The sequence below is a fragment of the Staurois parvus genome, unplaced genomic scaffold, assembly GCF_062004578.1.
Source record: "Staurois parvus isolate SC_StPar_1 unplaced genomic scaffold, SC_StPar_1.0 ptg000772l, whole genome shotgun sequence".
In the NCBI taxonomy this organism is placed as follows: domain Eukaryota; kingdom Metazoa; phylum Chordata; class Amphibia; order Anura; family Ranidae; genus Staurois; species Staurois parvus.
The window spans coordinates 1,860,587-1,875,881 of record NW_028318568.1 but is presented as its reverse complement, the minus strand read 5'-3'; the positions used below and the strand labels follow the sequence as shown (position 1 = coordinate 1,875,881).

General features: G+C 42.1%; 1 protein-coding gene across 4 annotated transcripts in view; it reads right to left on the bottom strand.

Moving 5' to 3' along the window:
- LOC149444794 (triple functional domain protein) overlaps positions 1–15,295 on the bottom strand; it is a 455,657-nt gene that overhangs the window by 206,283 nt on the left and 234,079 nt on the right. For all 4 annotated transcript variants that reach the window (XM_089654527.1, XM_089654524.1, XM_089654525.1 and 1 more), the window contains exons 28-29: positions 11,772–11,864; positions 385–496 (exon numbers count right to left, since the gene is read on the bottom strand). In XM_089654527.1, the coding sequence (XP_089510653.1) occupies positions 385–496; positions 11,772–11,864 (205 nt within the window). The remainder of the gene's footprint in view (positions 1–384; positions 497–11,771; positions 11,865–15,295) is intronic.

Below are 15,295 nucleotides of genomic sequence, written 5' to 3'. Positions count from 1 at the left end.
CAGATGTCTACGCAAGTCGCACTTGAAATCACAAAAAATAGTGCAGGAACCTTTTTTTTTTTTTTTTTCAAACAGTTCCATTGCAGACAATAGGGTGCGACTTGTCATGCGATTTGAAACTGTCATACTCGTACTGGTGTGAATCAGGGCAAAATCTGGTAACTGCAAAAGGAAAATTCAAGCAATAAATGCCAACACTGTTCCTTCAAACTCCTAATCAACAATCATATTGTTGCACATAAGGTCATTTTAAACCTGCAAAGTATTTATTGTTACAGAGTAGAGCAAAACTAATTAAAATTTTAAGAGAAAAAAAACAACACAGTGTTAATGCCTATACATGCATAAGATAGACAGGCACATAACATGTATAAAAAAAATTACCTTCTAGCATGCTAAGATGCATGGCATCATTTGCTCGTTTTGGAACACTAAGCATCACTTCTAGTCCATCTTTTATTTCTCCTTTGCCTTCCTCACAGCATGTCAACAGCTCCTAATGTTAAGGAAAAACAAAACAACAGCAATCATTAGACCAGTCAGTTTGTAAAATAAGTACTCAAAACAAACTGTGCCTGTAATATATTTGAACAAATAAAAACACATAAAATTGTATAGTAGTAGTATTCATTCTCAGAATTAATATTATCTATATCCACCGAGTTAAAACACCACTTCAAATGTAGGACCATTGGGAAAGAAACAAAGACACAGCTAAGGGGCAGCCTCTGATGGCAGACAAACTCTCCATCAGCTTTGTTAATCACAACATGATACCATAGTCGGTAAGGCTGAATAAAGATTGGTCCACCAGTTCCACCCGAGTGTGTATGTTACTACCATTGATTATGTCACTACCAGTACATAACCCGGAGTGGGGGGGTTCTGTGACCTTCAATCAAAAATGATTTTAAGGCGAATACAAAAATTGAAAGGCACATTTCTGATTTCTGACCACTGGGACAGTGTCTATTGAGGGATGGGAAAAATAGAACTCCCCCAAGACAGGAACAGTACAATGCTGTGTGAACATCTATATGACAGGTCATCTGGCTAAGTAACATGCAAGGGCCAGGTCCACCTAGATAAATGGCCATAGGGCCCGGAAGCCTCTGTTCTAGAGCTTGAAAAAAAAACGTACAACTAAAGCAATGGAGGAAACCCCACACAGAACAAAGTAACTCTAGACAGCAAAGAGAAAATAGTCTTCTGAGGCAGTGGAGCTAGCCAGAAAGACAAGAGACAATGTCCTTGTTGAGGTAGACTTATAAGGAAAGGCCGCCAGTTCAGAAAACAAGCCCCACTGTAAGGGAATTCCCGTGAGATGGCTGGCGAATGGACGTGCGCATGCGCACAGAAATGTGCGATCACGCACGGCGAAGATTTGCGCCAGACGGACTATTTAAAAGGTGCCTCTGTCTGTGCTGAGTGCTGACTGGTCTTCAGCTGTTCCCTGTTTCCTGCTCGTTCCTGTGTGATTCCCTTGTTGCTGACCCGGCTTGTTCCTGACCTGACTCTTGATTACTCTCCTGCTTGATACTTGTTCCTGACCTCGGCTCTGCGCCTGACTTTGGCTTGCTTATGATTTGGGACCTCGCTGTCCGCCCGTTGATGACCCTGGCTATTCCTATGACATTGCTCCTGTCTCCCATCCCAGCTTCCTGTCTTGCTCTGGTGCACGCCTGGAGATCTACCAAACCAGCTCTACATATCGCTACTGTTCCTGAATCGGTGGTCCATCAGTCTTTTCAGGACTCCAGCTGCAATTGCTGCAAACAACACCTGCTGGCACTCTTGTCCCCCTGGTCCCTAGACACCCTCTGTTCCACTTCCAGTGGGGTCAGGGCTAGTGACACAAGTGAGGGCGACCTCGTCATTTCAGTCTCCAATCAGGTACGTGACACCCACACATTTCACGTTTAGCAATTTTGTTATGTTGCAGCATGATACAACAGTTTTTTTTAATTCATTTAATAATGACAAAATTCAATTCCATAATGACAAAATGAAAACAGAATTTTAGAAATGTCTGAATCTGTAAAAAAGAATAAATTGAAATATTACATTGGCATAAATATTCAGACCCTTTGAAACAACACTTAAAATTTAGCTCAGGTGCCTCCCATTTCTCTTATTTGTTGCAGAGATGTTTCTATACCTTGATTGAAGTTTACCTGTGGTAAATTAAATCGATCGGACGGGATTTGGAAAGGCACACACCTCTCTACAAAGCCTCACAGCTGACAATGCATACTGTATCAGAGCAAAAGCCATGAGCACAGAGGAACTGCCTGCAGAGCTCAGAGACAGGATTATTGCAAGGTACAGATCTGGGGAGTTCTACAAAAAAACATTCTGCTGCACTAAAGGCTCCCAAGAGCACAATGTTCTCCACTATTCTAAAATGGAAGACGTTTGGCACAACCAGGACTCTTTCAAGAGTCGGTCACCCAGCCAGACTGCAATCAGGGGAGTAGAGTCATAGTAAGAGAGGAGACCCAGAACACTGACTAAATTAAAGTGATCCTGTGTGGAGATGGGACAGAGTGGCGAGACGAAAACCTCTCAGTGCAAAACACAAGGCGGCCCGTTTTGAGTTTGCAAAAGGTTTGACAGCATGGCTTTTTCTATGATATATTATGCATGGTTAGCTGTGATGCCTTTTATTGAGAGGCGTGTACCTTTCCAGACCATGTCCAATCAATTTAATTTACCACAGGTGGACTCCAATCAAGGCGTAGAAGCACCTTAGCAATGATCAACAGAAATGGGAGGCACCTGAGCTAAATATCAAGTGTTGTTACAAGGGGTCTGAATACTCATGCCAATGTGATTTCAGTTTTTCCTTTTTTATAAATTTACAATCATTTTTAATATTGTGTTGTCACTTTGTCATTATGGGGTGTGTAGATCAATGAGAGAAAATAAATGTAAACAACTGCAGTACTTTCTGCAACACCTGCCAAGTATTGGCATTCCACATGTGAGACCCAGAGGCCTAAAATCCATGGAGCACCTTTGGGCTTTCTAGAGGCATAAGTTATGTATCTAATTTCCTGACTGCCTATCAACTTTTCGGACACTTTGAATGATGTGATGGTGATTGGAGACACTGAGTGGCTGCACTATTAGGGCTCATTCACATGAGAGATTTGGGGGGGGTTTCTTGTGGTTACCTATGGGTTAGCCTTTGTATCCCGAACAATTCTTTTGGCAGTTGTGGCTGCAATCTTTCTTGGTCTACCTGACCTTGGCTTGGTATCAAGAGATCCCCGAACTTTCCACTTCTTAATAGGTGATTTAACAGTACTGATTGGGAGATTCAAGGCTTTGGACATCTGTATATGTCCTTTTCCATCTTTATAAAAGTTCCATTACCTTGTTACGCAGGACTTTTGACAGTCCTTTTCTCATCCCCATGGCTCAATATCTAGCCTAGTCAGTGCTTCCACATAAGAGCTAACAAACTCATTGACTATTTATACACTGACACTAATTGCAATTTAAAAAGCCACAGATGTGGGACATTAACCTCTAATTGGCATTTTAGCCCGTGTGTGTCATCTTGTGTGTCTGTACCAAGGCCAAACATTCCAGGGTATGTAAACTTTTGATCCGGGCCATTTGGGTGATTTCTGTTATTATGATTTAAAAAGGAGCCAAACAACTATTTGATAATAAATGGCTTCATATGATCATCATTCTTCAATAAAAGAGCATTTTTGTGGCATGATCAGTCATATTTGCAATATCAATGCCAAAATTTCACAATTTCTGCCAGGGTATGTAAACTTTTGAGCACAACTGTATATAAAGCGCTGCATAAATTGATGGCGTGATATAAGTACCTGTATTAAATAAATAAAACAAAATGAGAGGATCCCTCTTCTCTTTTGGACTTGACTTTTCTTGTTATATAACAAGGGGGTTCATTGCAATCTGGGGAGTGCGGATTGTATACAATCACACGTGGTGGAAAATTATTATTATTACTACAGGCACTTCTATAGCGCCGTCAATTTACACAGCGCTTTACATATATATTGTACATTCACATCAGTCCCTAACCCTCAAGGGGCGTACAATCTACGGTCCCTAAGTCACATTCATACATACTAGGGCCAATTTAGACAGGAGCCAATTCACCTACCAGCATGTCTTTGGAGTGTGGGAGGAAACCGGAGTATCCAGAGGAAACCCACGCAGGCACAGGGAGAACATGCAAACTCCAGGCAGGTGGTGCCGTGGTTGGGATTTGAACCCACGACCCTAGTACTGCTAGGCGGAAGTGCTAACCACTGTGCTGCCCTATTAATTATATTGACTATAATGAATATTAACAAGCAGTGTCTTTGGATACAAGCACTTTCTATGGACTTTTTTTTTTATGATTATAGTTAGATTTTAAGTCACACTTCTTTTGGACTTTCAATTATATAGTAATATGGTAGAGATTAAGAGGATTTTTTTTTTTAATTAGCACATTCATGACATATATTAATTTCACATATTGTTAAGTGGCTGCAAGTGATGTCAGATGTATAGGTTATGACAGGTGAGATAATTGTCCATAGACCAGCAGAACTCCAACCCCTGGCAGCCACGCTTCCTTCCAAGGTGTCCTCAAGGCTATCAGGTATCCCCCCACTTGGAAGGAAGGCATCACCTATATGTCAAGGGCGAATGTTCAAAGTATTGGGGAGTGGGAGGCCCAGGGTTGTGTCAAAGTGGAGAGGGGAGGGGTTACAAACCAGCAGCCCAGGCTTTGTTTTGCTGGGGTAGAGAAGTACTCTAATATTGTTGCGTACGTGTGCACACCCTTAAACTAATACTTTGTTGAAGTACCTTTTTATTTTATTCCAGCACTCAGTCTTTTTGGTTATGAGTCTATCAGCATGGCACATCTTGACTTGGCAATATTTGCCCACTCTACCTTGCAAAAACACTCCAAATCTGTCCAATTGCAAGGGCATCTCCTGTGCACAGCCCTCTTCAGACCACCCCACAGATTTTCAATTGGATTCAGGTCTGGGCACTAGCTGGGCCATTCCAAAACTTGAATCTTCTTCTGATGAAGCTATTCCTTTGTTGATTTGGATGTATGCTTTGGGTCGTTATGCTGAAAGATGAAATTTCTCTTCATGTTCAGCTTTCTAGCAGACGCCTGAAGGTTTTGTGCCAATATTGACTGGTATTTGGAACTGTTCATAATTTCCCCTACCTTGACTAAGGCTCCAGTTGCAGCTGAAGAAAAACGGCCCAAAGCATGATGCTGCCACCACCATGCTTCACTGTGGGTATGGTGTTCTTTTGGTGATGTGCAGTGCTGTTTTTGAACCAAATATATCTTTTGGAATTATGGCCAAAAAGGTCAACCTTGGTTTCATCAGGCCATAACACATTTTCCCACATGCTTTTCGGAGACTTCAGATGTGTTTTTTTGCAAAATTTAGCCGGGCTTGGATGTTTTTCTTCGTAAGAAAAAGCTTCCATCTTGACACTCTACCCCATAGCCCAGATATATGAAGAATACAGGAGATTGTTGCAACATGTACCACACAGCCAGTACTTGCCAGATATTCCTGCATCTCCTTTAATGTTGCTGTAGGTGTCTTGGCAGCCTCCCAGACCAGTTTTACTCTGGCCTTTTCATCAATTTTGGAGGGACATCAGGTTCTTGGTAATGTCACGCCATGTTATCTCCACTTGATAAGATGACGGTCTTCACCGTGTTCCATGGTAGATCTAATGCCTTGGAAATTCTTTTTTATCCTTCTCCTGAGTGATACCATTTAACAATGAGATCCTTCTGATGCTTTGGAAGCTCACTGCGGACCATGGCTTTTGCTGTAGGATGCGACTAAGAAAACATCAGGAAAGACCTACTAGAACTGCTGAACTTTATTTGGGGTTAATCAGAGGCACTTTAAATGATGGCAAGTGCATTTAACATAATTTTTTAATGTGATTGCTTAATTCTGAACACAGCTACATCCCAAGTTATAAGAGCGTGTGCACACTTAAGCAACCACATTTTATTTTTTTAAGTTTACTTCCCCCCCCCCCCCCCAAAAGATTTCAATTTGTTTTGCAATTGAGTTGTACCGTTTATACGTCATATTAAAGGTGGAAAAAGCTCTAAAATGATTTATCTGTTCTCATTTTTTTTTTACATCACAGAAACCTTCCATTTTGACAGGGGTGTGCTGAAATAGTGTACTTCCTCCAAGGAGCTATTGCATCTGCCAGTGACTCCGCAGGACTGACCTTATCTGGCAATTTTTTCCAAATGAGGTCAGTCCTGTAGACTGGTGGCCTTAGAGTCTTCTACTGTGGAAAATTTGTCTGATTCAATGTCAGACAAATTCTCTACAGCCGAAGGCTCTAAGACTTCCAAGGCAGTAGGGAGATCAGAGATTGATGCTGTAGGAGTATACCAATCCTGAGAGGTAGCAGCAGTGGCAGCAAGCAGGGCCAGGAAGGAGTGGATGGGCAGCTCAGAAGAAAAGGAGAGAGGGCAATCTAAGTGAAATGCTTCCCAGAGGAACCAGTGCACCCTATTCTCCCGATAATCACTGAAGTGAAACCACTGGCTAGGCAAAGGGTATGCTAAGACTTACAGTCCCTTCAGAACCACAAAATCTTCCCAGCCACAGTCTACAACATCCACAGCCCTTGGAAAATGACAGGAAAAATTTTTAGAACTTCCAGGGGGGAAGCAGATTGCTTCTGACTAGAGTTGGAATGTTGCTTGCCTAAATGTGGAGCTGTGAAGGTGAGGTTTCAAAACAATTATTCATATAAACCACTTGACAGCATATGAACCCTCGTAGACTGTTGAGCCGATGCAGAGTTGTCATAAACAGTCCCTCTGGAGCAGGGAACTGCATGCGCTCATAGCCTGCCTTGGGGGTACTACCGGGAACTATATATCTTGTCATCCAGCTAGCCATTTGTGTAACCACAGATCACTTACAGGCTAGGTCCACAGTAAGCAAAGAGGTGCAAGAGCAATCAAGATACGGTCCCCAAGCAGGGATGTCAAGCCCTCCAATGTCTAGACACAACCCAGCAGAGTAACCAGCAGAGGATAGGGCGCAACTTGGAGTGTAGAAACGTGAAGCAGTGCTGGGACCTATCACAGCACATAAAGATCTACCTGTCAGCAGGAAAACCAACTGGTCCAGGAACAGGAACAAGAACAAAGCTGTGGCGTCATCAGCCAATACCCATATTAATATGGTCACTGGCGCTTGCTCCCATCATGGCCGCCACAGCTTCAGAATAGTAAACTCACTGTCCACACATAATAGGGCCACTGGCAGTGCCAATGCACACAATGGCTGCTGCCGACCCCCCGACATGTCTGCTTTAACTCCTGTTTCAAAGGAAACACGGCAGGACCATGATAGCACAGAGTGAGCCTGCAAAGTTGGACTCCCCTTGAAAAGCACCTTGTCCCCATTTTTAAAAGGACAAGTGCCTTCTCCCCACAATCTTGGGGACCAGGTAGCTGCCTTGCAAACCTGACACTGACACCTGATGCCAAGATGCCCATTGGCGTTGAAAGAAAAAAAAAAACCCACAAGGACTGAAACGTGACCCTTAATTTAATGGTATTCAAGGTATGCTTCCAATCCACACCTCGCTGAAAAAAGATCCTGGCAACATAAAAGGCCCGCGGATTAACACGTCTTGACTAGCACCATGAAATGTAGGTCTTCCATTTCCGTTGATAAATCTTCTGAAAAGTGAATTTATGTGCCTTCAGCATAGTAGCAATCAGAGTTGCTGATAACCACCTGTCCTTCATAACCTGGATTTTAATAGCCAGACTGTCAAAGCCAGTGAAGGTAAAGCAGGGTGGAAGAAAGGCCTTTAGAACAGCAGATCCATCTGCAGAGGAAGACACCAGAGAACATCCATGAACAGATGCACCACATCAATGTACAAGGGTCGTCCGAGCCAATTCAGAGCCATAAGGATGACAGGAGTTGCTTTAGCCTCTTTTCTTTGTAACAGCTTTAGAAGGGAGCTTTAGAGGCAGGAAGTAGTAGTAGTAGTGTAGTGTAGCTAGGACTAATGGCTCAATGGCGCTTTTAGGGTACCCATGGCGTCCAACCAGGGATCTCTTGTTCGTGTCGCAAATCAGCTCCTCCCTGCTGAGACAAGATGCTAGAAGATCCACATCTGGGATTCCCTACCTCAGACAGATTGGATGGATGTAATGCCCACTTGCCTTGGTCTAGACTTTGACATGAGGTAGTCTGCCTGCCAGTTTTCCACTCCCGGAGTGTAAACTACGGAGAGTGCAGAAATGTGAAGCTTCATCCAATGGAGGATGTGCACAACTTCCAGTGCTGCTGCTGAACTTCTCGTTCTGCCCTGGTGATTGACGCATGCCACTGCTGTGGCGTTGTCTGACTGGACCCTGACTGGATGTCCCCGAAGATGATTCATCCAAAATGTCAGACAGAATCTGACTGCACGTAGCTCCAGGACACTGAGAGGCAACTGAGATACCTCCTTGGTTCATAGGCCCTGGGCCAATAGCTGACCCATTATGCCCCAGCCAAAAAGACTGCATCAGTTGTGACCACCATCCAATGAAGGGGATGGAATGACTTGCCACTCAGCAGAAACTGAGACTTGATCCACCACAGCAGGGAGGACTTGACCGAGTGTCCCACATGAATCTGCTTGTTCAGCAACAAGGGAAACATCTCTTTTTAAGTAATTCCTTCTGCAACACTCATGTGAAACTGAGCATATGGGACCACCTTGGAAGTTAGAGACCATGAGACTCAGAACTTGCATGCAGAAACGCAAAGTGGGCCACCTGTGTGAAAGCAATAGCCGAACCTTAAATCTTTGAAGCTTGTCCAGTGCAAAAAACAAAAAAAACAAAAAAAAACACACCCTGGCTTGAGTCCAGAACAAGACTCCAGTATTCAAGACGGGAGGGACCAAGGAAGACTTTTTGTAGTTCAGGATCTAGCCAAACGCCTGCAGGGTATGATGCAATCATTAGGTTGTATGTCAGGAAGAAGCCAGGTTATGCCCAGAAGACAAGATCATCCACCACTGCAATCCCCCGTTGTCTTAGCAACAGCAGGATCAGAGCCAGCAACTTGCAAAAAACCTGAGGGTAGAGATAGGCCAAAGGGGAGGGTGAGAAATTGGCAGCGATCGTCCCTAATTACAAAATGCAGAAAATGCTGGTGTCTCACACAGATGTGGGCATGCATGTACACATTATTGACGATCATCACAGAGTGAATGGATTAAATCTTGAATTTTTGGACCTTCTCAAAAACGCTGAGGGCATGGAGGTCCAGAATCAGATCAACCCCTTCCTTCTTTTTGCACTGTAAACAGGCTGGTAACCCTGAACCTCTCTGAAGAAGGTACCCGAGGAATTGCAAAGTTGAGACAAAGACAGATTGAAATTAAAGAACAAACTATCTAGTTGCCCGATAACAGTTTGCAGACCTATTTGCAGGAGAGATGAGAATGCCAAGGATCTGCGAACCAGTGAAGATGACCCCAAACCCTGGTGTGAAAAGGTGAACAAACTGTTATGGTATGGAGGACCCCTCAGCAAACTTACTAATCTTGTGCTGTCAAGTATGTTTTTGACCATCAGAGAGGGCCTTGAAAAGCATGGAATCTATGTCCAAGTTTCCTTAGGAACGAAAAAGCTACTTACGCACAGGGAAAAAAAAAAAAGGGTCCCTGCTTACGCCTGCAGCAAGTTTACCTTCTTAAACTGTAGGACTTTCACCTCCCATGAGGTTCTAGATGAAGTCATCCAGATTGACACCAAAAAGTTTCCCTGAGAAGGTAACTCCACCGGGGCATTCTTTGAAGTTTGGTCCACAGACCAGCACTTCAGCCAGAGAACGCAGCGCACATCAAGAGAGTTTTGAGAGTAAGAGGGCTACATTCAAGGACACATTCAAGATGTACTTTAAGGCCTATACCTTCTTGCGCAAGCTCCATGTAGACTGGGCACACCTGCTCATTACCCAAGCCCTGATGCAAGAGCTTAGACCATTCTGTGAGCGTTTAGGATAGCAAAGCCAAGACTAACACTGGGAGAAGTGCTGAACCAGAACATGTGACTGTTTCCACTTTCCTGTCAGCAGGGTCCCTGAAGGAGGGAGAATACTCCCAGAATCATAGTCCCCTGGTTCAGACTAGAAATAGGCTGGTCCAGGACTGGAGAAGTCAACTTTTTAATAAGAGTCCCCTCAAAAGGTTAGCTAGCAGAAAATAGTTTTGGCACCACAAAAAGGCTGTTTAGGATGTTCATAATCCCTACAAAACAAACTCATCAAAGTAGGTAGGATATGGAACACTTTTGTGCGACACAACGGCCTACAAATTCTAAACGGAATACACATATCCTCAGAGTTCCCTGGGGGATCCTACTTTTTAAGGGCCTCCCCTAACTGAAGATGACACCAGTGCCTTCTCTTGCACTACAGTAATCGAAGAGGATTCTTCCTTGCTGCCAGACGAAGGCTGATCAATCTCAGTTGAATCCACAGACAGTGTGGAGACAGCCACCGCCTCGACCTCTGCATTTGAATCTTCCTTGTCTAAATTTTCTGAAGAGGAAGGGGTGGGGGGGCTCAGAAATTGGAGCGGGACCCTGGGGATTCATTGGGGAAACACACCCCAGAAAAAGCAAAACTAGCTACAAAAAGGATTCACCATAAAACCCCAGCTATAAGCTACTGCAAATTGGGGGGGTGGGGACCCCAACAGTAGGACTAATCAGACTGACGCCGTCTGTGACCCTACTATCACTCCAGCAGCTGGGAAGAAGAGGAGGATCTGAGAATTCATGTACTCAGCACAAGATGAGAGCATCACCTCTACCACAGCCTCCAGCCATAGCCCAGGAAGTCTTGGGTGGAGGGGGTGAGGGGAAACCCCTCACAAAATGCGCACCGCGGCTCGGCTCTGCCAAAATGGCTGCCACTGCAGGGCTTCCCCAAAAAGGCAGCAGGCCGAGATTCTAGAGAAAATGGCCATCAGCACTTGATCTGCAGCAGGAGACACCACGGTCCCCGTAACTGCACTCAGGGCACCATGAGTGCTCTAGGCACCCAGCCCTACATAGGAATCGCAGGTGCAGCTGGACAGGACAATGCATATAGCAGCAGGAGGAGGAGACCTGAACACCTAGGTAGGGCCAACAAGCCCCATAGCCGCCCAGGGGAGCAAAAACAGGGGGAGAGACAAAGGGTACCCAGGGCCCCCGCACACCTCAAAGGGAGAGAGGGAAGGAGGTTATAAGGAATACTTACAATTCCAGTGTGGACAGGAGTGGGTACCTCCCCAGCACAGTCTGCGACCCGAGTATTTTAAAAATATATATATATTTTATATATAATTGTATTTTATTCAACTTTTAAATTAATATCATAAATTTAAATGATTAAGAATTTAAAAAATACATTCCATTAACAAATTAACTTTTATTAAAAGTAACATAAAAATTGGACAGAAAATAAAATGAAATGTTTGCATTGAAGTCAACAGGAGACTATTTTGCATTGATGTCGATAGGGAGTGTTTTTCCACTGAAGTCAATGGAACACAATTCTGCACTTAAGTCAATGGGACGCAATTTTGCTTTAAAGTCAATGGGAGCTGATATATATATATCAGTGCATTTCTAGTGTCATTAACTACTATTCTGGAGTCTGAGTGTTAATAAAAATTATTAAATGTTTTTCAACATTTTTCTGTTAACTTACCTTTAACAACAGTTGATACTTTGTGATTCTTTGCACAGGCTTAATAAGGTAAGAGGAAATAGAGTTTGCCAATTCATGGCGTTGTTGAATTTCCTGTAAAACATGCAATAAACATAGCATTAAAATATTTCATCATTCATATTCAAGAAGTAAAGTACATTTGATTCTACTGAAGTTTGCATCCCTAATTACTGTAAAACACCACCGAAATCCATCAAGTACGTGAGGATGAATAATGATTCGACCACCAAATAAAAAGGGAAATAAATGAAACAGCCATAATACCTACATTTCAAAAGTATACTACAGATGTAAAATGAGATACAGTCAGGGCCAGAAATATTGGCACCCCTGCATTTCAGTCAGATAATGTACCACTTATTCCCGAAAATTGTTGCAATTACAAATTTGTAAGCATTCTCATGTTTATTTCTTTTGTTTGTATTTCTCCAGAAAAAAAGTGGAGAAATAAAAAGCTAAATTGACATTCCAAGCAAAACTCCAAAAATGGACTGGATAAAATTATTAGCACATTCTCAAAATTGTAAGAAATAATTGCATTCCAAGCTTGTGTTGCTCCTTTAATTTGTAATTAAACTCAGCTGTGTCAATTAACAAGTGCGGACACTATAGAAATTACACCAGCAACCAGTTAAAATGGTGAAAAATGTACTTTTCGTTTGTTTTCGTCCCACATGGAGCATGGAGAAGAGAAAGAGCAGAAAAGAATTGTCTGAGGATTTAAGAACAAAAATTGTGGAAAAGCATGGGCAATCTTAAGGTTACAAGTCCATCTCCAAAGATCTTAATGTTTCCTGTGGTGTGTCCACTGTGTGCAATATTGTCAAGATGTATACAGCCCATGGCACTGTAGCTAATATCCCTGGACGTGGATGAAAGAGAACAATTGATCAAATATTGCAATGAAGGATTGTTTGAATGCTGGCTAAAGGACCTCGATCAACTTCCTCAACTTCCAGAAAAATTCAAGCTGATCTTCAGGCACAGGGTACAACTATGTCAATTTGCACTATATGTTGCGATATGAATGAGGACGCTATGGTAGGGACCCAGAAGGCCCCCACTGCTGACAAACATAAAAAAGCCAGATTTGAGTGTGACAAAACTTACCTGAGGAAGCCAAAATTCTGTTTGGAGAATATGCTGTGGACAGGCAAAACAAAATTACAGACTTTTGGGTAAAGCCCACCATTCTCCTCTTTTCAGAAAAAGAAATGAGGCCTTTACAGAAAAGAATACAGTCCCTACAGTCGAACAAGGTGGAGGTGCAATCATGTTTTGGGGTTGCTTTGCTGTGTCAGGCACTGGATGTCTTGACCGTGTGCATGGCATTATGAAATCTGAAGGCTACCAAAGAATTCTCGGGTGCAATGTGTCAAAAAGTTGGGTTTCTGTCAGACATCATGGGGTTTATTTACTAAAGCTGGAGATAAAGTCATATAGTGTTGCGCTCCCAAACCTCCAATTAATATACTTAAATCACTCAATCTCTATCCTGACAATCATATACAAAAGAATATATAAATGATAAAAATATGTAAAAAATCATCAAAAAATATTTTCATCAAAAAATATTGAATTAAATTAATAAAAACCTCAATAATTAAAAATAATATCTGTGATTAAACATAAATTATAAATAATATTAATCTTATACTTATATCAATTCAAATAATCCATGTGCATAATTGAATAAAAACAACAGTGAAAAAATAGTGAAAAAAAATGTCCCATGTAATAAAAGTGACTTTGTGCTGAAAGACCTTCAATCTATATTGCTTATAAATCCGTGACTGCTTGTGAATCCTCCCAAAAGTGCAGATGTACGCTCACCTCCTTATAAGCCTGCAATTAGGCTATATATGCTTTCGGTTCTCCTCCTTTGGAACCTACTTGATTGGAACTCTTGCTTTGAGATAATAGATATCCGTAATTAACGATATGTGCTATGGGATGAATCCCTTCTCCAGAGGATACAACTCCTCTATATTCTCATCTCCATGCAACTCTCCACATAAAAAAAAAGATCTCGACATGGTGCTTTATCTTTTATAAAGATCGGCTTTATTGGCTCAGAATATAGCACTCACATATGTTGTATTCAGACAATGGTAACACGAATGTGAACCGAATCCTCCGCTGACTGTCGGAGCTATGCACCCGTGGTCCGGCAAACGAACTGACTCCCTCCGAGTGACGTTACAGTCCCACCCCCCAGGGGGTGGGACTGTAACGTCACTCGGAGGGAGTCAGTTCGTTTGCCGGACCACGGGTGCATAGCTCCGACAGTCAGCGGAGGATTCGGTTCACATTCGTGTTACCATTGTCTGAATACAACATATGTGAGTGCTATATTCTGAGCCAATAAAGCCGATCTTTATAAAAGATACAGCACCATGTCGAGATCTTTTTTTTATGTGGAGAGTCGCATGGAGATGAGAATATAGAGGAGTTGTATCCTCTGGAGAAGGGATTCATCCCATAGCACATATCGTTAATTACGGATATCTATTATCTCAAAGCAAGAGTTCCAATCAAGTAGGTTCCAAAGGAGGAGAACCGAAAGCATATATAGCCTAATTGCAGGCTTATAAGGAGGTGAGCGTACATCTGCACTTTTGGGAGGATTCACAAGCAGTCACGGATTTATAAGCAATATAGATTGAAGGTCTTTCAGCACAAAGTCACTTTTATTACATGGGACATTTTTTTTCACTATTTTTTCACTGTTGTTTTTATTCAATTATGCACATGGATTATTTGAATTGATATAAGTATAAGATTAATATTATTTATAATATGTTTAATCACAGATATTATTTTTAATTATTGAGGTTTTTATTAATTTAATTCAATATTTTTTGATGAAAATATTTTTTGATGATTTTTTACATATTTTTATCATTTATATATTCTTTTGTATATGATTGTCAGGATAGAGATTGAGTGATTTAAGTATATTAATTGGAGGTTTGGGAGCGCAACACTATATGACTTTATTCACATTTTGTCACATTGGTAGTTATGTGCTAGAGGTTTGCGATCCAACTTTGAAGTGTATAATAGGGAGTTTTTTTCTGCTTTCTGGCTCGCAAGACACTTCTAATATTTTAGACATACTAAAGCTGGAGAGTCCAAAATCAGACTCCCTTCTGCATAGAAACCAATCAGCTTCCAGGTTTCATTGCCAAAGCTTCATTGAACAAGCTGAGGTTAGAAGCTGATTGGTTTCTATGCAGAAGGGAGTCTGATTTTGGACTCTCCAGCTTTAGTAAATAAACCCCCATGGGTCTTACAGCAGGAAAATGACCCAAAGCACACTTAAAAAAAATACCCAGAAATTGTATAAGACAAAGTGATGGAGAGTACTTAACTGGCCAATGAGTTCAAATCTAAAAGTCATAGAGCACCAGTGGAGAGATCTCAAAACAGCAGTTGGGAAAAGGAACCCTTCCAATCTAAAAGACCTGGAGCAGTTGGTGAAAGAGTGGCCCAAAATTCCA